This window comes from Rhinolophus sinicus, chromosome 18, assembly GCF_057876585.1.
Source record: "Rhinolophus sinicus isolate RSI-liver-muscle chromosome 18, RSI-T2T, whole genome shotgun sequence".
In the NCBI taxonomy this organism is placed as follows: domain Eukaryota; kingdom Metazoa; phylum Chordata; class Mammalia; order Chiroptera; family Rhinolophidae; genus Rhinolophus; species Rhinolophus sinicus.
The window spans coordinates 5140015-5165383 of record NC_142518.1 but is presented as its reverse complement, the minus strand read 5'-3'; the positions used below and the strand labels follow the sequence as shown (position 1 = coordinate 5165383).

The 25369-nt window shown below is 48.8% G+C and overlaps 1 protein-coding gene across 3 annotated transcripts in view; it reads right to left on the bottom strand.

Moving 5' to 3' along the window:
* The window catches only part of WWC3 (WWC family member 3), a 101886-nt gene extending 76888 nt beyond the window's left edge, over nucleotides 1-24998 (bottom strand). For 2 of the 3 annotated variants that reach the window (XM_088795262.1, XM_019746296.3), the window contains exon 1: nucleotides 24394-24997. In XM_088795262.1, the coding sequence (XP_088651388.1) occupies nucleotides 24394-24671 (278 nt within the window). In that variant the 5' untranslated portion in view covers nucleotides 24672-24997. Of the gene's footprint in view, nucleotides 1-24393 lie in introns of all 3 variants that reach the window. The other variant, XM_088795263.1, reaches the window with a different exon arrangement.
* Between the last annotated feature and the right edge of the window lie 371 nt (nucleotides 24999-25369).

Genomic DNA, 25369 nt, shown 5'->3' with positions numbered 1-25369 from the left:
TTCACTTAACATCGAATGGCAAGAATTGTAGAAAACATCCTCGGAGCAGGACGGAGGGCAGCAGTCCGTGAGCAGCCCCAGGAAGTGGCTTAATAGTGAGCGCCACATTCTTCTTTACGACTGCAAATGATGCTCAAGCTGCCCCTGAGCACAGTGAATACACTGAGTTATAGCGACTACTTAAAACACTACACTACGTGGACATGAGCCGGGACACATCCCCACGGGCATTACAACTCCAGTTCTGCTTCCCTTCATTCCCCACCAGTCGGGCTGAAATGTCTGCATCCATTAATGTCCACACTGAAATGTGGGTGCAGGCCCTGAGGAACCACGTGCACCAGGCCAGCTGTGCATGCTGGATTAGAGACAGTTCCTTTGGAACCCACACCGGGCCCCTCCAAAGGTCCTGCCCATCTCGAAACCCCCCACTAGGAAACCTGCGGAATCCCTCCTGCCAGCCTGCAGAGACACCTGTGGCTGTGCCCGGGGCTCCCCCTCTCTGCTGATGCATGCTGCTACCTGGAGCCCTAGCCCGGAGGTTTGGCTGGGTAGCAGGCCCGGCCTGTTAAAACAAAAGCACAGTACCCAGCTATCTCCAAAACACAAAGCAACACTTAGAACAAATAACCTACTATTTTTTTTTAAATATATTTGTTCTGTCAAACTTGTCAATGCACATCCCCAAGACCGAGCCAACAGCTCTTGGAGCCTGAGCCCATCAGAGCAGGGTTCAGTACTGTCACCAAAAGCACCGATAAGGTAAAAGGGACCTGCTTAATTAGTGTGCAGAACTGCCTGGCTTCTTGTATCAAGGGAACACTCTTATCAGGACTCTGCAGTGAGTTCTTTTGCCGAAGCAAATCTTGTGAGCCAGAGGTCTGCTTTATTATGGCAGAGGGGACACAAGAGAAGTAAGGAGTTATTCCCAGGACCAGAAACCAAGGAAGACCAAAGGGTCACAGCTGCCTGGCTTTTGGACATGATGGCCAGGCAGTCCAAATGCACACAATGAGCCTGTAAGGTGAGGTCACAGGCCTTTGTCTTTCATCCTCCAAGAAAGCAGCCCAATGCTCTAAGTCCAGAAATAATCTTAACTCATCTTCTGGCTCCAAGCGTCCACAGCCCCCTTTCTCTGGAGACGCTACCTCACCAGAAGCCCGAGCGAGCCTACTCCCAAGATTCTCTTCTGCTCTGAATCTTCATTGAAGGGCAAGTGTCTCCAGATGCCACCACTAGACTTTTCACACCATGAAGTCAAGCAGCCAGAGGTCCTGGCCTTCCCACCTCGAACCCCCAGGTACCTGGCACAGCTCCTGACCCTATAGCAGGAGTGAACTAGGCTCAAATGGCTGGAGAGATGGCATGAGAGAGAGAGGGATGGATGGAGGGAGGGATGATGGATGGATGGATGGATGGAGGGAGGGAGAGAGGGGTGGATGGAGGGAGGGAGGAATGGATAATGGATGGATGGATGGATGGATGGATGGATGGATGGAGGGAAGAAGGGAAGGGTGGAGAGAAAAAAGGATAGATGGAGGGATGGATAAAAGGAGGGAAGGATGGACTGAAGGGTGGAGAGATAAAAGGTTGGATCTGTGGGTGGGTCAATGGAAGAATGGGTGGCTAGAAAGAAAAACGGATGGATACACAGGAGGATAGATGAAGGATAGATAGAAGAATGGCGGGAGTAAGGCTGGGACAGAGGAACAGAGGGGCAGAGGGACAGACACACAGATGAAGAACCCATCCATAGAGTCCAGTGGGGAGGAAACCTCTTGAAAAGGAGGAAGTGAATGTTACGAGTTAAGGGAGAACTGCCTCCTATCGGGTCTCTCCTGTAAGCCAGAATTGCCAAATCAGGTCCCTCAGGATTTATAGGCAAACACATTCCTGGCAGTTCAGGGGCCAGAGGGCAGCCCGGTTCCTTCACATCTGTCGGGCTTTCTTTCCATAGATTGCTTTCCTAACTGGGAGGCTGGAAGGTAACAAAAGAAAGGGCTGAATTCAACAGCAGCCACACACCGACCACAGAGAAGTTGCCCCAAGACTTGCTAGTGATTTGATTTTCAGCAGGGCCACTTTGAGAAAGGGTGGGTCATTTGGGGGTACCACACAGAGGCTTTCCTGCACTGTCCATTGTGGCGGCCACTAGGCACACGTGGCTACTTCAAGTTCAATGAAAATGAAGTAAAATTGAAAGTTCATCCTTCAGTTACACGAGCCACACACAAGTACTCACGAAGCATGTGGCGGGTGGCTGCCGTACCAGACGGGGCAGGCACTGAATATGTCCATCATCACAGAATGTTCATCACAGAATGTTCTACGGGACAGCACTGCTGCAGATAGCCAAAGGGCAGTGAGAGGACACTGATCTCTCAGGGCAAGGAGAGGGGGTGAAACAGGAGTACAGAAATGCAGCAAACAACAGTTCACGGAGATATTTTCTCCAAGAAGCATCTATTTTAAGGTTCAAGGTCATAAAACACATTGGCACCCTTCAGTTCACCAATCCCACTAGCATAGTGGTTCGCAAACAGGGGCTGTTTTGCCTCCTAGGGACACTTGGCAATGTCTGAAGACATTTTTGGTTGTCACATTGCCGAGGAGAGGTGCTACTGGCATCTAGTGGGTGGACACCAGGGGTGCTGCTAAACCTCCTACAGGGCTCAGGACAGGTCCCCACAGAGACTTCGCCGGCCTCATGAAGATGATGTGAAATACACGAAGCGCTTCATGTACGAAGCGGTGCCTCACAGCACTGTGTACAACAAGCCAAACGGCCAACAATAAGGCTGGGCTCCAATGAGCGCAGCACACACAACCATTCAGTAGTTACTCAGAGTACCTACTACGTGCCAGGCTCTGCTCAGGTGCCGTGGACGGACGGAGCAAAAACGAAACAGAACTCCCATCCCTGGGATGCGTCCCTGGGATAATTTTTAAAGTGCGCTTAACAAGACGCTGTAATACCTTGGAAGTGCTTTGGTTATTGGTCAGGGAGGAGGGGTGGCTATAAAAGTACCTGACATACGATCGAGTTTGGGTTCCTCTGTCTACAAAAAGAAAAAAGACTAGAGGAGACACCCAAACACAACAGCAATTGTAGGCAGAGAGGGCTGGATGGGACTGTTTAGACAAATAAAGTAAGTCCCTGTTTAAAAGTGTACCAGAATCCAACATGGCTTCTCCTCTCCTCCTCCCATGAGCCCCAAGGACAAGTGTGGTCATCGCCGAATGCCTCCTGGGTTCCTGCTTCTCTCTGTCTCGGAGAAGGGCAAACTGGGAGCACATGACTCCAAGGCCGCCTGGGGCCAGCTCGGCCTACAGACATGTTCTGTCTGGTTTGCAGTGCTGGCCCTCGGAATGCTCTCCCAAAACCCCAACAGGTTGCCAACATTTAAACTCAGGAGAAGTCACTGCAAACCTGGGTTTCTAACGCTCCTGAAAATCGGAACAGCTAGCACACAAGGATTCTAGTCCCCAGAGACAGAAACTGCCTAAAGCAGATTCGGGCCCGTCGACAGCTTGCCGCAGTGCCCACCACTCTCTTACCTCTGACATCCGGCCACTTGGTTGGGGGCCCAGCCCCGGTGGGCATTTGCGTCTGTAATGACCACAGCAAGGTGAGGCGCAGAGGTGGGGAGTCCTTCCCGGGGAATGGCCCGGCAGACAGGAGGTATGTGCAGGGAGCTCCTGCCAAGCGGAGGCAGGCACGCAGCTTGGTAGAAATGATGCTCAGTGTCAGGCATGTGCTCTTGGCTGAGGATGAGAGAGCTTGGGGACCCCGCCCTAGGAGAAGCGCTAGGAAAACTGTAAAGTGCTACTCATTTGTTTAAAAATTCACTGCAGGAAAGCTATTTGAGATGCTAGGTGCCAGGAGTTAACCTCAAGGAATTCAGCTCAGCCAGGGAGCAAATAAACAACACATTACCACTACGGGATAAATTCCCGCAATGGTAGGGGCACAGACAGAGAGCGACGGAAGCTCAGAGGAGGAAACGGTTCAACATTAATATAAATGATTTTTATGGTCAGCAAAATGTCCAACCCTTATCCCCTTGTGATGCTCCAAAACAGTAATACAATGGCATTATAGCTATTTGCCCTTTCTTTCCCCTTTACAAACTTCAACATTTCTGGTTTCCAAGGTCAACGCTTATCTGCCCAAGTTGCACGGAGGGGTTGAAATCATCAACAAAAATTCATTCATTACTGTGAACAAGGTGGAGTCCCACAAGACAGTGGATTTCCACCCTGGCTGCAGTGAGAATCACCGGGGACATTTGGACCGAAGCAGGAAGTTGGACTTAATGGACCTGTGGCAGAGCGTGAGTGACAGGAGTTTGAGAATGCCCTTCGATAATTTTAACTTGAAGTCCGGGTTGAGAACGCCTTGTCCAGGTGATGCTCAAAAACAGTCATCTGTCCCCTGCATGCGTCGCATCTCCACGGAGAGGGCAGATGGCAGAGTCAGGAACCACATACACGGGGAGCACATGGTCAGTTCTTTTAACTAGCATCTGCTTTGCAAACTGAGAAGTCCACCTTGAATGTTTCAAATATATTTAGAACTGTAATCACATAACTACTGATTCACCCGCCCAGGGGTGAGTGGCGGCACTGCCATTTGCCAAGTGCAGGAAAAGCTCTGGAAAACGAAAGACAAGGGCAAGGCCCAGATGATATAAAGTCTGGCAAGGTGGGGAGAGAAGACAAGCGCCAGTGAAATCCACGGACTGAATACAGTTCACGCCAGGACGCTTCCACGTGGGAAAATACAACACCTGCCCTCGGGTCAGCTTCTCCTTTTCTGGAGAGGGATGGTTCATCTCAAATAGGAATCGATTTTTAAAACTGGTACAGAGAGCACGTGCTAAGCCTGAGATGTATGGCTGACCAGGAGGTTATGCGCAACAGATTCATTTGCCTTCTTTCTCTAAGGTGGCACAGGATGCGGCATGAAAGGAAAATGATCCTATAAAAGCTGCCCAGCCAAAAATGCCCTTCGCCCGGACGTGGAATTTAAGAAAACACGTGCACATCTATGGGAATGAATCCCTGTGTGGTATCTTTTTGTTCTCCTTTCCCGCCCATCAAAATCTGTTCTTAGGAGTCCCCGCATTGTTCCCAAAGTCTGTGTGGAAGTAAGTCATTTTCGACAAGACAGGAGGGCGGCCAGTGGCAGACTGGAGCGGAAGGTACGAAGGTACTTGCGCGGAGAATGGCAGGTCCTCAGGTGCCTGCACGGCCCCGCCAGGGGGATAAAGAATGCCGTGGGAGCGGCCGGGCCAGGGGCTGTGTTTTCTCCTGAGAAATTCCTGAGGCAGAGGACTGTGGGGACCCCACCCTCTCCTGCCCCCATACCGAGCTTCCTATCACACAAGAACTTTTCTCACTAGAAAACTCCACCCCAGAAGCAGCCCACCTTCTCCGTCTGTCCGGAGCCGAGCCCGCAGCCGTCCTTTGGAACTGAGGGTATGTGAAGTAGGGGGGAAATAGGTTGGCGACACCTTTCTTCACACTGGAAAACCGCAAATCCACCTTAACATGATGGAAGTGATGTTTCCAGCAAGCACGAACGGTGCTCTGTCCATCAGAAGAGACGGAAAAGAAAGAGCTGCGCAGCTCAACGTCTTACATCTGACTGCTGAGGGGCCCTTCCCACGGGCACAGAAGAGACAGGCACACAAAATGGCACCTCCTGGGACGCCTGACAACGCGAGAAGTCTCGGTGGTACCTCAGGGAGGCCAGGCCATCGTAGAACATCAGCAATCGTGACGACGAGCAGCCTACTGCACATTTACCAAATGCTCTGCACAGAACATTCTGGGGTAGGGGCACAGGGAGCTGGGGCCTCTCTATGGAACTGCTGGATTCTCAGTTTCCATGACATCTGCCCATTTAGGTAGATCACCAGTCACCTTAGTTAAACTGTTGCTTTGCCATGCAGTTTTTTGTTTGTTTTGGGGTGGAGGGGGCTTATCAAAACCCCCTAGGTAGCTTAAGGGTAAGGGGCTGCATTTTGTTTTTATTTTTTTAGAAAGCTTCCCGGGTGTTTTGTAGGAAACCCCAAGAATCACTGGTCCAGATCAGTGGTTCTTAAGCCTGGCTGCTAACCAAAGCCCCCAGGAGACTATTTAAAAAATGGACACCAGTTGTAAATCATACATCTGATAAGAAGCCAGTAACCAGAATACATAAATAACTCCTAAAACACAACAACAAAAAGGCAAACAAGTCAATGTAAAAGTGGGCAAAGGACTTAACTAGATTTTTCTCCAAGATACACAAGTGGCCACCAAGCACACGTGAAGGCACTCACCGTCATTAGTCATTAGGGAGATGCCACTTCACACCCACGAGGATGACCATGTTTTAAATAGCAAACAAACAAACAAAACAAAAAGGGAAATCTCTTAGGACTAGAGAGAGGCGGTGCTTGCAGAACACTGTCAACGTATTCAATGCCATTGAAGGAACCATTTCATATGGCTAGTGTTTAATTTTATCTTATGTAAATTTTACCTCAATCTTTAAAAATGGGGGGGAAGTGGATAAGTGGGGGCTTCCTGGGCCCTGAGGATCAGAATCTCCTAGGAGGGGCTGGGTGTGTAGACATATATCAAGCTCCCCAGGTTAATCTTATGTGCATCTAGGACTGAAAAGCACGCAACCTTAAATTAATATAAAAATCAGAGCACTTCTATGGCTAAGGCCTCAGAAGCTTACCTGATGCAACACAACACTCATCATGGGGAAAGAGTATCACATGCTGCCCTGCCCTCTCTCTGAAAAACAATCTACGCATTTTAAAAACAACATAAATAGATATATAATATTTAGAAAAATGAAGGTATTCACAGCTATGAGGCCCTCAAGTCAACATAAGCAGGATGGTGTGTGAATTAAAAATCATGTCCCCTGAACGATGGAAGGAGCCGTACTTCAGTCTGCATAGATGAACAGAAAACAAAGCAAAGAGGTGTCCTCAATGTCAACGGACTGTGGTGTGCTCATTACAAACACCAAGTACGAGCAAATGTTAATGGACTCTTAGGAGACCCAACAAGGACCGAAGGGGTAGGTGAAGCTGAAGCTGCAGCTGAGGCCAGCTCAACAAAAGAGACAATGATCAAGCTCGGAGCTGGCTAACCATCCGGGTTAGAGATGTCACCGGGTCACCGGGCAGAAAGGACCTGGCCACTTGGCTGCTGATGGCCGACGTTTAGTCTGTGGTTCCTGCGGGAACCGACCTCGAAGCAGAAATGACGCCTGTAGATCGTTCCTGGAGGTATTTCAGAAATCTGGTTTTATTAATATTGATCAGAGGCAGTGAGCCATTTTATGAAACAATTCCACTGGGGTGGAGGCAGGCATCACGAGGGACCACGGTACGTGGAACTCATTTGTTTCTCTATAAACAAACTGTACTACAATTGACACTTTCTCCAGAACTTTCTTGCTTCTGGAGAGTTCTGACGTTGATCCTATCTTTCCAGTAAGTGTAAGACCTAATTCAAAAGAACGATGGCCTAAAGGTCACACTTCTTCTCTCCTTTACTTTCATGGGAGGGAAACAAGAACCTCAGTTTCTCCGAAGCCCACTGATTACTACAAGAACGAGAAGTGTAATGTAGAGCTGCTTTTTTGGTGAGAAAAACCCTAACCACTTCTTACAGCTCCCAGTTTTGCAAACATTCCCAGCCAACTGCTTCAAAAAACCAATTCCAGTAACTCATATGCTTGTGGTACCATTATGTGATTGGTTTGCTTCACAGAAAATTTCCCAATTGTCATTTATTTCAGTAGTTTGGAAATATGCCAAGGCACCTTCTTTAACTCCAGGTGGTTAAAGCACCCAAATACCAGTGAAACATAAAAGCGACCACAGGAAAGAGGGGAAACACACAGATGCATGCGTGTTCTTGCCGTCACAGTCAGTGACGATGTCACCGGGGACACTGTGCTCCTACCCCACCACCTGCTTGGGATTAATCCACATGGTGTTACAACTCCCCAAACGGTAACAGCAGCATCTGTCCCCAAGGTGACATGCTAGGGTGTTACTTTGAATGGTACAAAAAGGGATGACATCCACTCTACCCAATGAAACAGTGGCTACTAAGCACCCCGAAATGGATGAAAAGAAAGTGATATGTTTCTTTACTCTACGTAACAAGATAAAAATTAGCCCATCTGAAGGAAATGCAGACTTTGGACTCTAAATATTTACTGAGCTGGCACTAGATTTAGAACTGAGTTGTTGACAATGACTCAGGAAAAACAAGAATTTTATCAGTTACATGTTTATATAAAACTGTATCATGATCCATATTTTTAAAGGAGCTGGGTGATAAATGGCGTAAGAAAAAGAATTCTCCCTATTAATAATTTTAAAGGCATGATAAGTACATGAGTTCTTATTTAAAAATTAAAAGTATGTCTAAAGCCCCAAGATAGAGCTGAGGGTTGGGAGTTGCTCAAACAGGAGTTATTGGTTCTGGCCACCGCAGTGGCACTTAAAATGCAAACGCTACTCTGTTCTTCTCCCCTGAGTACATGTGAACGCAAGAAGCTATTCTTGGTAATCCTTGACATTTTTGTCAATATGCCATCCGCATGGTGACATTCTGGAGGTTTATGATATTGGAGGGGGAAGGACTTTTCCTACTGAGATTAACGAGATGACAGTCGTGGATTGACCTGAGCCAGATCAATCACAGAATCACCAGTCTGCCATGCCTGCTGAAGCGTACAAAATGGCACCATGGGGCTTCAGAAGGAAAGTCACAATGTGCAAAAGTACTGCAGAGCGGGCCACTGTGGGCTGGCGCCTTATCATGTTAGATCCCAAAGCACCCAACCATTACAAAGCAACTACCCACCACTTTTTCTTCAATAATGATAATTTAAAAAATCAGGTTCTAAACGCAAAGATCTGTAACATTATTTGGGCATTCCAAAAGCATATCTGCACCTTCTCTGAAGACCTAACTCCTGAAGTACACAGCTCAACTGCTAAAATAACAGGAATGAAATCCATCTGCCACACATTTCCTGTTCCACAACCGCCATCAGCAAAGCTGAGGCACAGGACAGGGAAAGGCCCCACTCCTCCGCGCTCATCCAAACACATAGCCATAGCCTGGCAGGACCCTGACTCCCCACGCCGGCCAGCATGCTGAGGGGGGACCTCACGAGCAGGGGTGACTCAGACTCCGGGTCCCTAAGACACCATGTCTAGGTCTGGGAGTGTCCCACTGCTACCTCAGCCTGAGTCACCATCGCCTGGCTCTGGGGACAGCCGTTATCGCCTGCCCAGCCTTCTGGCTTCAGCTCTTATCCTCCCAGTCTCCCCACACACAGCAGAGAGACCCCAACAAAATAGTAACTCCCCCCAACGAAGTGGCTCCCCGACCTGCTGGGTCACAAGCAGAGCCCCCACCACAGCGCACAGGCTCTCCGGCAGCGGCCTCGCCCCAAGCACACGCCCACTGCTCCTGCCTCAGCACCCGTGTCGCCTTCTCCCTGAAAGCCCCCGTCCCAGACACCTCAGGTTTCCTCCCCACTTCCCGCAGATACGGCAGAAAGGCCCCCTTAACAGTGAGGCCCCAACACCCTACACAAGCTAACCACACTGCCTAGCCACCTCACCTTGCTGGAGTTTTCTCAACACAAAGAGTACTGACATAGTCGGTTACTGCCATTTGCCACTTGGCATGTAAGCCCCATGGGGCAAGGACTGCCCGAGAATGGTTCACTGGGGCGGGCACCCCTCCGGCAGGTTCCCAGCCTCACACTGCTGACATCTGGGCTGGGTCGTTCTTGGTGGTAGGGGCGGCCCTGTGCACTGGGGGGTGTTAAACAGCATCCCTGGTCCCCACCCCCTGGGTGTTAGCACCAACCCCTCTCCACAAACTGTGCAACCAAAAATGTCTGCAGATATGGCCAAATGTCCTGGGGGGGGGACTGCCCCTAGCTGAGAACCACAGATTTAGTGGAATTGGAGAACCTAAGGGTGGGAATACCTTTTGCAGCTTGGGGCACGTGCTGCCAGGAAAATACAGAAGTTAACTGTTGAAGTGACTGAAGGTTTTCGGCTACCTCTCTCTAACCCCGCGTCACCCACTTTCCCATTGCCCACCACTGGCATGTGACCCCACAGGACCAAGGACTTTCAAGAGGTATCGCTATGGACACGTTCTCTGAGAGTTTCCTCCCAAGGCCCAAACAGCACAGTGACTGTGGCAGACTTAATTTCATCCCAAAGGTAAGTTCACCTGTGCATTTAAATGTACATCCAAGTCGTTAATACACACACGAAAACCATTTCGTGGATATTGCACAAGCTTGCAGAGAAGATATAGCTGAAGATCTTGACCTTCATTCAACTTCTATTCTTAATGTCTGTCCAATATTAAGTGTCTATTAATTATGGAACGAGGTCTAATCACACTGTAAGTCTCTCACACCAGTGACTTAGAGCCCCTATACCAAGCCCCAGAACAAGATGATACCTATACCTGGGAATCGATAATTCTGCACTCATTTGAGGGATTTTCACATTTGTATCCAAGCTAATACAACAAGAATGAAAGTTGAAGATGCAAAAGCTTTCCTTGTGTTACCATGTTACATAAACAAGCATGACATTGATCACAGGTGGACAAACTAGGGCCCGTGGGCCAAATCCGGCCTGCCTCCTGTCTTTGTAAATAAAGTTTTATTGGAACATGGCCAGGCCCATCCACATGTAGGTATTGTCTCTGGCTGCTCTGGAGCTACAAGAGCAGAGCTGAGCAGTTGCAACAGGAACCCTATCGCCTGCAAAGTCGAAAGTCTATTTAGCCCTTTACCAAAAAATCTTGATGGCTCTGCTCTAATCTGTTCTCTCTCGTAGCATATCATTTCCAGCAACTTCACTTACCCAGCCACAAAACCAAGAGGACACAAAGAACAGCTCCAAGCAGAGAGGGAAAATAGCCATGATGAATTCTGAGCACTTGTCTTTACAATGGTGGGTCTTCCAGTGCCACACAACTACAGGGTAAATAAGGAAGCAACTCAGAAGCAGACGTGACATGACAGAGGGAGGGATATTTGATAGGCAGAAGAGAAGAGACACAAAGAGATAGGCAGAAGAAAAGAACCACAAAGCTGAATGACTACCATGACGACAAGAACAATTAAAATGTGTCTACTGCACACTAGGCATTCACCTGTGCCCCCATTTCATGGAAGAGGAAAATGAGGCTCAGAGAGCCCAAGTAACCTGCCTTAGGACACACAGTAAATGGCACAGCCAGGAGTCAGAGCAGCCATGTCTAAAATCAGACCTAGCCACACGTGGGCAGCCCTCGCAGTTAGTGGCACATTCCAGGACATAACAATCCCTGTGTGCACCCAAAGCCTAACTAACAAGAAATTGTCACATTTTAATATATCAAAGGAGAAACAAATAGCATGTAACACAATTTTAAGAGGTTCTTCCAAAACTATATGAAAGATAAGAATGCTGATATTTAACCCAAGTATGAATTGGTCCTTTATCCACAAACTTCATTTTACTCCAAACACTGCCACATAATCAGATGTCAACTTTTCTAAAACAAACAGCAGTGCTAGTGAGTTGTCCTAGAAGATAAATTCCTCTGAATGAAAGAGGTGATTGCTTTGGTCACAACCACCTATATTTTGAATCTAGTGATGGTTACCAAGTGTTACGTGATGGTCTCCTCCTCTTACGGGTGGCGAAACTGTCCTGTCTTTGCGGCTTTTCTATACTTCTAAAACACTCCAAAATGGAAGTGTATTCAACCAACAACCAACCAACCATTCAGCTGGATTCATCCCATTCCTGAAACTATCCTGAGGCAAACATGAAAAAAACACCCCACCACAGAGAAAATAACTGCACGTAAGCAGCACTGTAATTACAGTGCTTATCTCATCATAAATATCAGAAGGCAATCTAAGTGGTCAAAAACAGGAATACTCAACTTTTTATTTCGAAATAGTCATAGATTCACAGATTGCAAACAAATGCACAGGGAGCTTCTGTGCAGCCTTCACACCGCGCCCCCCCAACCCCCAACCTCCAACCCCGTGCCATAGCGTACAGTACAACCCCAAACCTGGTTACTGACATTGGAGCAATCCAGAACTTACTCAGAGCCCGTGTCTGTGGTGTGTGTGTGTGTGTGTGTGTGTGTGTGTGTGTGTCTGTGTGTGTGTGTGTCTCCATATTTCATCACATGTGTAGCTTCTACAACCACAACAAAGATACAGAAATAGCCCACCCCACAAGCCTCCCCCCGCCCTGCACACTTTATAGTCACACCCATCCCTGCCCCCATCCCTCACCCTTGGCAACCACTAATCTGTTCTCCAACTCTATATTTTATTATTTTAAGAAAGCTATATAAATGGAATCATGCCATTTTCCTTGCGTGCACTGCGCCGTCTAGAATCGCACGGCAGTGGACCACGTTGCACCACCTCTCGGTGTCCTCTAAAGGGAAATGGGCTGACATGGGCTCTCCCTGTCACAGTGGGTCCAGAGGGCCTTGTCTTCGTTTCCAGGTCTGTGACCGGGGGTGGGGCGGGGTAGAGAGCACATGGGTTTCTCCTTGCCTTCTGCATGTTCTGAGCAGACACATATGTGCACATGTATGATTCCCATAGTAGAGACAGGGAGGGGTGCTCGTTTACCTGGGGTCACCCAAGGATGAGAGTCTGATACCGGAATTGTCCCGGGAAACAGAACTCTTTGTGTACCATTAAAGCTTAGCTTTTTAACTGTGTGTGTGTTTTGTTTTGTTTTTCCAGCTTAATTGAGATACAAGTGACAGGTAACACTGTGCAAGTTTAAGGGACACAAGGTAATGACTAGATACTAATTTGTTGCAGTATGCCCGCCACTGTAGTATTAGCTCACACCTCCATCACGTCACATGATTCTCATTTCCTTCTTGTGCAGAGAGCACTTAAGATCCACTCTCTTGGCAACTTTCAAGCATACAGTGCAGCATTGTTAACAAAAATCACAATTAGATCCCCACACCTACCTGTATTGCTAATGAAAATCTCTCTAAAAGTGGTTATTGTCCTGCCTTCTTATATAGTCTTAATTTGCACGTTAATTAAATGATCTAACTTTCTCTGGTTGTCTTATAACAGATGCAACAAGCTTTTGGGGGTAGAAGTTTCTCCTGAGGGTTCTTTGACTCAAAGGTCCCCCACTGGCTTTCTCTCCAGTTGGTTACACTTCCCTCTGGGATCTTCTTATCCTGCACCCCACCACCCCATCCACCCCCACCCCCACTGACCAATGGTTATCTTGATTAGACCCCGGATTCTCCTAAGATCAGGGCTCAGCAAACGTTTTCTGTAAAGGGCCGACAGTAAATAGTTTCAGCTTTGCAGCCACCCGGTCCCTACACAGCAACCCAACTTTGCCGTTGCCGTGCAGACGCAGCCACAGATAATACACGCACGAGCGTGGCTGTGCCCCGATAAAACTTTATTTACGGACACTGAAACTTGCATTTCACGTAACTTGTACAAAGTACTACACTTCTTTTGATTCTTATTCAACCATTTAAAAAAGCAACACCTATTCTTATCTCGCAGGCTGTACGAAAACAGATGTTGGGCTGGATTTGACCCGTGCGCTGCTATTTGCAAAGCCCTGTCCTAAGATCTCTTGGGACCAGCCGTCACATTTGGGAAACAGTTTATACTCAGTGAACATTGGTTGGTTGACTAATGACAACTAGTGTCATTCTCCACGAAGAAAGTCAGGGACTTACGCGGTGGCAGGAGCTGACTCTCGCACCCTCTGACTTCAGGGCTCACCTGCCCCCACCGTTGCTTTATGATTTTATGTAGCTCTTTTTGTTTCCCAGCTGCCTTCTCATCTCCTTGAGGACAAGGACCAGGTGACGTTAATTATTTGTTATCCTGCAACGCACCAGGCACAGACATAGCGTCCAGATATTAAAAAGTCTAACCACATATTACTTTTTTGGCTTCCTGTTCCTAATTTTAGAAAGAAATGTAAAATAGTTTATACTTCTCCCTTTCTTAAAGTAACAAACTAAAAGCTAAATTAATCTCTTTTCTTTGATCCTCAATTAATTTTCCTTAAAGGGTATTGGCCGCTCTGTGGGCAAAGTTCACACAGCTACCCTCAGCGGGATCACAAGACAGTGCGTCCCCTGCATCAAACCAAAAGCAGAAGCACAAAACCAGATCCCTACAACACAGATGAACCTCAGAAAACATGATGCTGAGTGAAAGAAGCCTGACGCAAAAGGCCACATGTCATATGATTCCATTTGTATGAAATGTCCAGAACAGGCAAATCCATAGGAACGGAAAGCAGACTGGTGGTTGCCAGGGGCTGAGGGGAGGGGAATGGAAGTGACTAGTTAATAGGTACAGGGTTTCCTCTTGGAGTGAAGAAAATGTTCTGAAACTAGACAGAGAGGGTGTAACATTGTGACTGTACTAAATCCCACTGATTGTTCACATTAAAATGGGAAATTTTGTTACGTGAATTTGACATCAATAAAAATACATTTTTTAAAGAATGCTGGTAGATCTATATATTCTTCTTCTTTTTTAAATTGAGATATAACTGACACGTAACATTGTGTCAGTTTTAGATGTACAACATGATTTGATATATTTACATATTGCAAAATTGTCACCAGAGTAAGTTTAGTTAACATCCATCACCACACAGTTACAAAATTTTTTTTCTTGTGATGAGAACTTTTAAAATCTACTTTGTTAGCATCTTTCAAATATATAATACAGTAGTACAGTACTGTTAATTATAGCCACCATGCTGTAGTCACAGGAAAAAAATTAATAGTATAGTCCTATTTATGTAAAACCCCGAAACAAAAATCTGGGTTTATGCAAGTATATGTAGGTAGAGGTGTAGAGAAGGTACTAGAAGAACACAAGCAAGCTACATATTTATGCATGGTGTCATTCTCGTAGGGCAAGAATGCTTCGATGGGTGGCCGTGGAATGCAGACGATACCCTAGCTCCCTATGGGCCAGAGTATTTGAAAGGGCTTCCACGGCCAGGTCCACACACGTCTGTGCATCGGAGCACAGCACCAACCAAGGATTGAGAGCGGGGTCAGCAGGAGACGAGCACAGATGGTTGCAAAGAAAACTCCACCGCGCAGCTCTTTGGTTACCATGATGCCAAACTATTCATTTTTACGAACTTTTCACTGCTTGGGCTGCATCAAGCAGTTGAACAGTCACGTGAAGTGCATGAAACTACATAAATGAGTACAACAGGCTTTAGGGGGGGCCTCCTATCAGGATAGCATCACCCCTTCTTTAAAAACTTTAATTTTCTCTTGGAAGTAGGCTAGTGTGCACGAAGGGCATTTCGGGACAGAAGAAGAAAAACGGAAGGGAGGGCACGAATATACACGGCTGCAGCCGGACCATCCTGCACTGACCTGTGAATGCCAGGTGCCATCCTAGAGGTCAGAGCGCGGTAGGCCAGCAAGACACGACCCCCTTCGTCCCTGACCTACCGGGCAAGGTCCATCAGTCATCCGGGGCCAGGAAACATGAAACTCCCCCATTCCAAACCCTCACGGGCTTCACCCAAGTACACCCACCTGTCCCAATGTAACTGCCACTTCCAAAAATTATCGGAGATCGGGAAAAAAGGGGAAGAGAAATTTTTCGAAAAACACGGGCTGCGCAATTCTCAAGCAAAATGCAATAAAAGTGCTATCTGTTATAATTTGGAAATTCCAAATGCACAGTGACAGACTGAAAGTACCCACCCAAGATCAGTATCATTCCACTATATCTCCGTCCTCCAGAACAGCGACTTGCCAACCTGGCTTCAGTGCCGTGCCCTCCATGCGAACAATTCGCGCTGCCTTGTAGCTGGGGCTGCTGCAGTGTGCGACCCAGGCTCTGCACGGGGTCCCCTCGCTCACAGACCCTCGCCACAGCCCATACTGACCCCAGTATATGTGGGAGGAAACCAAAGCTCAAACAGGTTAGAAGGAGGCCCAATTAGATAAATGACGCCCCGACCCTAAGGCAGGCCTGTCCAGCTGATCCACAGAACCTTCTTCTCCTTGAAAAACAAATGATCATCTCTCCCTACTTTGCAGAGAAAAATTAATACACTCATCAAACCTCTCAATTTTAAGATTTCCATCTCCAGTTTTGTTAAACATCAGCACCTCCTATATCACTTTTCCACTGGCTCTGGCACAAAATGGTTGTGACTCTTGGCTACACTCTGTCCTCTCCAGGGCAGCTTAGAACACGGAGCTACCTGGGCCCCACGTGCAGAGGGCACCGAGATTCCCGAAGCTCCCCGGCCAGGTTGGCTGCACACCACCCGCATGGGGAGGCCACTCCTGGTTATCAAGGAGCCGAAGACAGCAGCCGACCATGGCCAGCCCCAGACCTCGTTCCTTCCATGGAGTACACGAGGTCATGTTTATATTTTGACATTGTAAACATATGAATGGTCATTTTTCTGTGAGTAAAACAGTTGGGAGTTGACATAATGGAATGAAAGACATAGCTATTTCCTGTATTCTGCAGGGAACGCCCCAACAGGGAGGGCACTCCGGGGCGGCTTCCAAACGGGCTCCAGCCGGCCACACAGTGGAACAGTATTTGGCAATGAAAAGGAATGGGGCGCTGATCCATGCCGGGACACAGATAAACCTCAAAAAACATCATGCTGAGTGAGATAAGCCAAACACAGACGGCCACAGACTGGGTGACTCCATTTATATGAAATGTCCCGAACAGGCAAATCCACAGAGACAGAGAACACACGAGTGGTTGCCAGGAGCAGAGGGAGGTGGGGAGTGACTGCTCGTGGGTACAGGGTTCTTTTGGGAGTGATAAAAATGTTCTGGAATTAGATCGTGCGACGGTTGCACAACCTTGTGAATATACTAAAAACCACGAAATTGTGCACTTTAAAAAGGGTGCATTTCATGGTACGTGACGTGTATCTCAGTTGTTTTAAATGGGGATAACGTTCAGGGCAAACGCAGGCAGCCCATACATTCAGAGGGCTCCCCACACCGGAGACGGGCACCTTTCCACGGACAGAGCTGCAAGTGGCAGAAGAATGCATCTCCTGTGATGGCTATCTGGTGTCCCGACCGAGCTCCACACGGCCTGGAAATGTCACACTCGCCTTGGCCGTGCTCTGTCTGCTGGTAGCACCGAGGCTGGCACACAGGAGTCGCTCAGATCTCTGGCCTGGCTTGTGAGCCACCCACATGCGAACAATTCAAGCTGCCTTGTAGCCAGGGCTTGGCCCCTAGGGGCTGGGCCCGCCAGCTCCCTTCCTCCTCCCTTCTCTCTCCCTGAGCCCCTTGAGCTTTAAGGAAAGATAGAAACTGCTGGCGGTTCCACAGTTCCACAAGCGGCCTTTCACGACGCCCTGCCCTGTCTCTGCAGCTCCTGAGCACAGGCAGAGGCCATCCTCTCACCGTCCCTGGTCCATACAAGGAGCCGGGACGAGTCCAGGCGGCTTAGGCCTCCTCATACTGCCCCCGCCCGCACACACGCCCAGGCCAGGCAGCCCTCGAGGCGCTGCAGAGCATGAAGTGTTCACACATTCATTTTCTTCTGCTCCTGTGTATACGTAGACACTTGACATTCACAAACTACCTCTCAATGAGAATATTCTAAACATTGAAAACTATACTCGGATTAAAATGCATCCCCAAAGTTTCATACGCTGGTATTACTATTTGCATGGTGTAGTAAGTTCAGGGCTTTTCGTATAAATATCTTCTTCATGGAAACACACAAATCAGGCCTCTGGGGTCTTACCCTCTGTTACGCAACAGCTCAGTAAGTGTCAATCTGCTTAAAACAAACGCAGCTCATAAACGTGAATCACTGTAACCGAGTAGACAGAAGTAGTTCAGGGTTCTCAGCCTTGCCGTGCTGCTTCCCCAGCGGACACTCCGCACTGTCTGAAGACACTTTTGGTTGTTGGGACTTGGGGCCGTGCCACTGGCATCTAGTGAGTGAGACCAGACACGCTGCTAAACCTCCTAGTACACTATGCAGGACAGCCCCCAACAAAGAGCTGCCCAGCCCCAAATCTCAACAGTGCCAGGCTGAGAACCCTGCTCTAAGGTAATCCCTTCCCCGTCCGGATACCTTTGAGGACACTGCCCATCAGCAAGACAGTCAAGTGAGTGACTCAACATGCTTCTATGTGCAACCCAGTCACGGAACACACACACACAGCAAAGCAGCAGCCGAACAACGGAGGCCCACGAGCAGGGTTAACAGGAGGTCTTCAGGGGGCCCCTGGCAGTCTCAGTTCCCCCTAAGGCGTCAGCAAGAGTCCTTTGGCCCTTTTCCTGATTTCACCTGCTCTGTAAAAGCAGCAGCTAAATCCTGGGCACTTCTCGCTCCCTTCACAACTTCTCTTCCGTAGTCCCTGCCTGTTGTAGGCTAGGGCCTGGATCTCCACAGCTCAGGCCCCTCGTCATCTGGGAACAGGTCTGATCGTTTCCAACCGGTCTCCTCTCTAGGAAAGCCACCCTGCCCACTGCCCCACATTTGGCTTGCTCAATAGATACGACTTGCTGCCTAATGTGAGAAGACTCCAGGCTCAGTCCACAGGAAACGCGGACTCCTAGGGCTGTTGTGAAGAGCCAGGGGAGACAACGGGTACAGAAAGCTTAGCATGGCACCATCTAAGCACACACTAAAAGTCAGCTGCTGTGGGTGTTAGCAAAGACGCCATGCTGACCACATGCTGCCATGCTCACTGGGAAAACAAAGTATGGGGTGTATTAGTCTCCTACTGCTGCTGTAACAAACTGCCACAAACCAAGTGGTGTCAAATGACACAAATGTATTATCTCACAGCTCTGGGGGTCCGAAGTCAAAAATCAGTTTTATTTGGCTAAAATTAAGGTGTCAGCAGGGCTGTGTTCCATCCATAGGCTCTCAGGAAAACTCCATCTCCTTGCCGCTTCCAGCTCCTACAGGCTGCCTGCATCCCTTGGCTCGCGGCCACATGACTCAGAACATCTGCTTCTGCTGTCACATCTCTTTTGCTCACTCTGACCCTCCTGTTTCCCTCTTGTAAGGACCCTTGTGATTATATGGGGCCCACCCAGATAATCCAGTATAATGACCTCATCTCAAGATTCATTCATAACTTAATCCCACCTACAAATGCTATTTGCCATGGAAGGGAACTTATCAACAGCTTTCAGAGACTAGGACACGGACCTCTCTGGGGAGTCATTATTCTACCTACCATGGTGGGGGGTGGGGGTTTAAATATCAAACAATAATGATGCAAGATAAAAATAACCGGTGGGTATAACACGGCGCAAGGGCCAGTTACCCAGGCAAGGGAGGCTCAATGCAGGTAGTAGACCTGGGCTGAACTCCAGAGTTGGGCAGGTGCTGCCCCTAGTTGGCTGTGGGAAGCAAAGTTACTAAGTCACCCTCCCTTGGCCTAGTTTCATCAGCTGCCCACCTACACTGTGCAGCCATCATGGGTTTTCAGTGCAAGCATCCACACAAATGCCTAGAGCACTTGGCACATGCTAAGCACCCCACATATGTCTGCCATAAGCACAGGCCCAAAGGATTCCAGCGAGAAGAAACCAGGAGGCAGGAATAACACGGTGAGGCCTTATGGGGAGGGGCACAAGCACAGCGTAAGCCTCACGGAGGTAGGGGCCTGTCTGCCGTGCTCACCACTGGAGTCCTAAGCCCTGGAAGTGCCTGAAACTGAGAAGCTGTGCAACAGTCATTGAATGAATGAATGAATGAATGAATGAATGAATGAATGAACCAACGAACAGAGGCAGATGCCTGAAACAGAGCAGGGATTGTGTAGTTGGGTGGCACACTGGAAAGAGCACTGGCTCCAGATCAGGAGGCACAGCTCACGTCCTTTCCTTCCAACTGCCGGAAGGACGCGCCCCTTGGCTGTGGCGCTCGGGTGCGAAATGAGGAGTTCGAACAAGACAGTCCTAGGTCATCCGACCCCAAAGCTTAGGAGTCTAAGTTACGTGTGGTCTTGCCCGAGTCCTACCTCTCTCACACGAAGACTGGGTCGGTCAAACTGTCTGATTCCCTCATTTATTCTGAACACACCCAGCATTTCCTCATCTCCAGCACTTTTCTCAATTTCCCCTTCTTCTTCTTCAGTGCTGAGAAAGTACGAGAAACCCTCAATCCAGGAGATCGATGGATGAGGATAAAGACCACCCCTGCCTCCAAGGTTCAAGTGAGCTCTCGCTCCTTTTCCCAGAAGCCATCACCACCTGATAATGGTACCTGCAGGCCATCACCGGCTGCACTTTATATGTCTGTCTCCCACCCCCACACAAACGTCTCCATCTACCATCCAGCACACAAGAGGCCAAGAATCTCTATAAATAGTTCTTCATTCGACTGGATTTAAAGGGGAATAACTGAACTCAGGAGAACTTAGCTCTGCTTTTATTCCATCAGATTAATCGTACTGGATTTATTAGAAAGGCAGCCCACATTAGCAAAAGGACCCGGGCTAGAAGAAGCTCACCTGGCTCGCCAGGTGACATTTAACACATCACCTGACCCGAGGGCTCCTGAAGTAGAACCTACCAGAGAAGGTGAAGCATGTTATTTCCACTTCCAAAATCAGAGTGAAAGGGAAGAAAAGGAAACCAAACATCCAGGAGCTATTTTTGGAAATGAATTACTTTTCCATTCACTTGAAAAAAAAAAAAAAAAAGGAAGGAAAGAAAAGAAAGATATTAGACCAAGAATAGACTATGAAGTAGTTGATAATTTCCATGGAAGAAGATTCTTCCAGAAGCCCACCTCTTATGGCCTTAAAAGCAAAACACTCCCCCGTGTTCATACAAACACTATCTATAATCTTCAAAAATGAAAAATTGAGACATCATTACTTGTTTATCAGAAAGTTTAGATAATCCCAAAATAGACTCTGTGAGGTAAATATAGTAAATGCCCTACTAATTAATACTCAGTAAAGGTTCCAAGAAGGTAGCAATCAGTGATGTCATCTGGCTCTGTGCTGTGGGGCTTCAACCTGGCAAACTCCTGAACCATGGGTTGCTTTCTCCTTAAAGCAACAGCCTGTCCAAAGGCCGCTTACGATACCACAGAGCTCCTCCATGTGGCGCAGGTCAAATCTGCCTCGTGAGCAAATGGATCCCTACAAGCTTTTGTCATGATATCATCTGGGCCTTCCAGCACCACCATGAGCATTTACGCTCTGCTTTGATCTCCAACGTGATATGGTCCACCATGCTTTGGCTGCTCAAGGTTGGCATTTCCAGTACTGTGCAATAAAACCTGAGCTAGAGGAAACAGAACACGAAGTTTCCATCTATAGGATAGTATCAACACAACCCCGCAGGAAGCACGTGTGTGCATACACAACCATCCAAGGCACTGAGTGTTTCCAAAGGATGCAAAAATGTCCTTCCCTTATTTTCTGCCTAAATGGTAAATACCTTTCTATAAAGTAGTCATTGAGCTCCAAGTTAATATATGTAGAATACATATGTGCCCCTAATGTAAACCACACAAGACTCACCCACAGAAACTACCAGCCATAGAAATGGTGAATTAACTTTATATTTTTTTAAGAAAGGTTTTGGGTATGATTCCCAGAAAAGTAACTGTGAAAATTACACTCGCAATACTGATCCACGGAGAAAGTGAATTTCAACCTAAGATGGGTTCATAATCAAACTAAAAGAATTCTGTTTTGAAAGTACTGAGATGTTTTACACATCTGTAGCCACATCTGTAAAGATGTTTCCTTAGGCTTGCAACCTCTTTGTTGTGACTTGAAAAAGAAAGTACAGCTACCATAATTCACCAACACGTCCTGAGATGGCAATGTCCAATGCTATTAAACACAACAATGAATGGAATGAATAGAAAACTGGAAGAGATTGTTTACAACCGCTGGCCCTTGGTTACTTTGCTTGCAGGAGTATATTTTATGCTATTACAGTTTGTACTAAATTATATATGAAATGTTTTATGTCAGCAACAATTTTCACCTAACCTACTCCATTCAAATTCCCCCATAATTTCATTTTCCTTAAAAACCTATCTATTGGTCTCTCTCCTGTCAGTTCTCACTTTGGGATCTGTGTGGGGAAAGTCCTCATCTCTTAAATACTGTTTTCTGGTCATGTGAATCAAAGGTGACTCAAAAAGGGTTTTAACTGTCAGACACGCGTGGAGAAGATGTGCTCCAACACAGTTTTTTCCACATAATAAAACAATTCCAACTTTAAAGGCTACCCGGTCACCTATAAAAATCTATAAAAATCGGCAGGGTTCTGTTTTGAAAGAAGAAGAAGAATGACTATTACACCATTTACACCCTTCAGAGACTCCACTTAAATGTTTGTGGCTTGCCGAACATTCCATACATATTTCGGGCAAGGTATTATGGGAGCTGAAGTGCAAGCTGTCCCCTGCTGAATTTTCACTCACTATAAAAACAATGTCTCATAAAAGTATACACGTTTTTACTTTACAAAAAAATGTAAAATACCCACTTTTGTTCACTCAATCGACACTTTTGCATTAGAAACAGGACCTTTTAAAAAGCTCTAACATAAGTGATGTCTGAAAAGGGTGAGAATGTCATTCAGTAACAGATTTCTGGAAGGAGAAACAGGAAATGTGTATGAAATACACAAAAAGGAAGATTCTACAAGCTGACTTATGTAGGGTCTGCTCACCTATGTCCTGTGTCGTACCATAAAAACGGAAATTCTTACATTTATACTTTTCATCACGAATCCCCACTCCAATGTAACCACAACTGTTTTATATTACCCTCATAAAATGAACCTTAGCCCTTCCGAAGCAAAACAGTATTTTTAATTGGTTCATTTTCCAGTTGTTTGCGTTTTTAACAGACATACAGCATAAAAGGGCACCACATTCCAGGCAGTTCTACCAATTCCAGAGCCATCCAAGGCTTGATTAAACAGCTGTGGCTCTAGCCTTTGGTTAAAATTATAATATGATCTCACCTGGTTTTCAAATAACTAAGCATCTTTTTAATCCATAAAACTGTGCTAGGATTATCTAAGTTTCTGAGTCCAGAAGTTTGCAATGTTCAGAGAGAATGTTACGGAACCACGATCCTATTGCTTTGTTTTGTTTTGTTTTGTTTTTCCCTATCTGAACCCAGAGAAATCTTCAAACAATAATTCAGCAGCTTCCCTCCTCCAAAGTTTATTTTCAAACACCAGTGCCATGCAGCGCTGCCTTTTCCTGTGCAGGTAGGAGGAAGCAGGCGCGATGTCACCACACTGGGCCTTTTTAAGTCTTAAAATCACTGGGAAGCCTGCAGTATTACTTTTCTGGCACTCAGGCCATGGAGAGAACTTGCTCCAGATAGGACAAGATATCAGATAACCATTGGAAACACTGCGTTTCAACAGAATTCCCAATGCCACACACACAAAAATGCATCGCTCCAAAAGCAGCTGAGCCATTGAAAAGTTAAGGAAAAGCATCACTGCATGAACTTCATTAAATGCAAGAATCCGTTTTTTCCTCCATAGGATTTACTTGCATGAATAAGACAACTTAGTGCCTTATTCGTATCTTGCACAAAAAGGAAACCTAAAATTCAACTCGCGTTTCGTTTATTCCAAAAGCATCTGGGTCTAATCATATTTCATTCTGGCCGCAGTACACAAGGCTGTTTCAATCAGAACTTTAACTCAACGGTTTAAGGCGCTAAAGAGTAACCATCACGGTTTGGGAAGAGGCTCTCCCAACTCCCAAAGAACTGGGAATCCCTGAAGTGTCCCGTCTGGCGGCAGTCTATGGATGGAAACTAGGCTGGGTACGTCAGACAAGGAACCCACACCACGAAGCTGGGGCGCACGTTTGTGCTCCAAGGTGACAGCTCATCTGGCCACCGCGGGCCGGGGCGCCTGCGAGGCCACAGCCCGGGGCCGTGGGCCGTGGGCCGCGGGCCGCAGAGGCCCGGCAGGGATGGGCGAGGCCGCGGCGGAAAAAGGAAAAGAGGGCCATCCGTCAGCCCCGGGAGAGGAAATTCCAGGCGCCCAGCTCCCAGGCGCCGGTCAGCGGGTGACGTGAGGGAACCAAGTCAGAGTGTCCGCCCGCGGCGGGGGCCGGGAGGTGGTCGGGACTTCGCGCTCCGGGGCTTGAAGCCGGGACACTGGGCGCCTCGATCCTCGGCCAGGGCCCCGGGGATGGGAAGGTGGGGACCTCCCGATGTCCTCGAGCCTCTCCCAGAACCCAAGGGATGGGGCGCCCGGATCCTGGCCCGCGTCCGCGCCCCCCGCCGGCGCCCTTACCGGTCGCGAGGGTCGATCCACGACGTCTGGCGCGTGTTGTGGTCGATGTAGAAGACGCGGCCGTCGTAGTCGCGAGCTTCCTCCCAGCCGGCGGGTAGCGGCAGCTCGGCGCTCTCCCGGGCCCGCGGCGGCGCGGAGGGCGCGGGAGGCGCGGGGGCCGCGGCGGGGGACGCGGGCGGCGGTGGCTCCCGCGGGGGCTGCGCGGGCGGCGGCGGCTCTCGCGGGGCCTCGCGCGGCTGTCCCCTTCGCCGCCGCCGGCCGCCGCTCAGCCATGGCATGACTGCGCGGGCCCCGCCGCCGCCCGGCCGCCCCGCGCGCGCCGCCTCCTCAGCCAGCACTAAGGCCCGGCGCCCGGGGCGCGGGGGCGGCTGCGGGGAGCCGCCCGCCGCGCCCGGTGCATCCTCCGCCGGGCGCCCGTGCACCGGCGCCCGCTTGCCGCCGTCTGGTCCTGCGCGCCGCTGCCTGCACCGCACGCACGCTCCGCCCGGGTCGCTAGAGTTGCTGCCACGCGTGGAGTCACAGCCCAGGAGCTGCTGCTGCCGCTGCTGCCAGCGGCTTCTCGGTTCCCGCGGCGCGCCCGGCCATCTTCGTTCCTCGGCGCGGCCCGGTCGGGGGCGGGGCGTTCCCACGCCCCGCCCACGCCCCGCCCGCTGCTCCGCCCCTTCTTTTCCCGGTCCCACGGCCGAGGCAACTCCTTCCATCTCTCTCGGCTGCTCCGCCTCCAGTCTCCCCGGGGGCTACTCCACTCTGGGCCTCTCTACCCGCCAGCCCCCACCCCGCCAGCCGCCTCTCCTCCACCCCAGCCCACTGCTCCTTCCCACCCACACCCTGCTCCGCGTGCTCCTCCCTCTCCCCTCCCGCTCCACCACCTCCTAAGGCCTCGCCGGGAAACCGCACGGGGGCCAGGATGGGCGCCACCGCGTCCGTCCGCCCCCGGGCCACCGCGGAGAGGAAGGGGGGCCGGGAGAACGGTGCC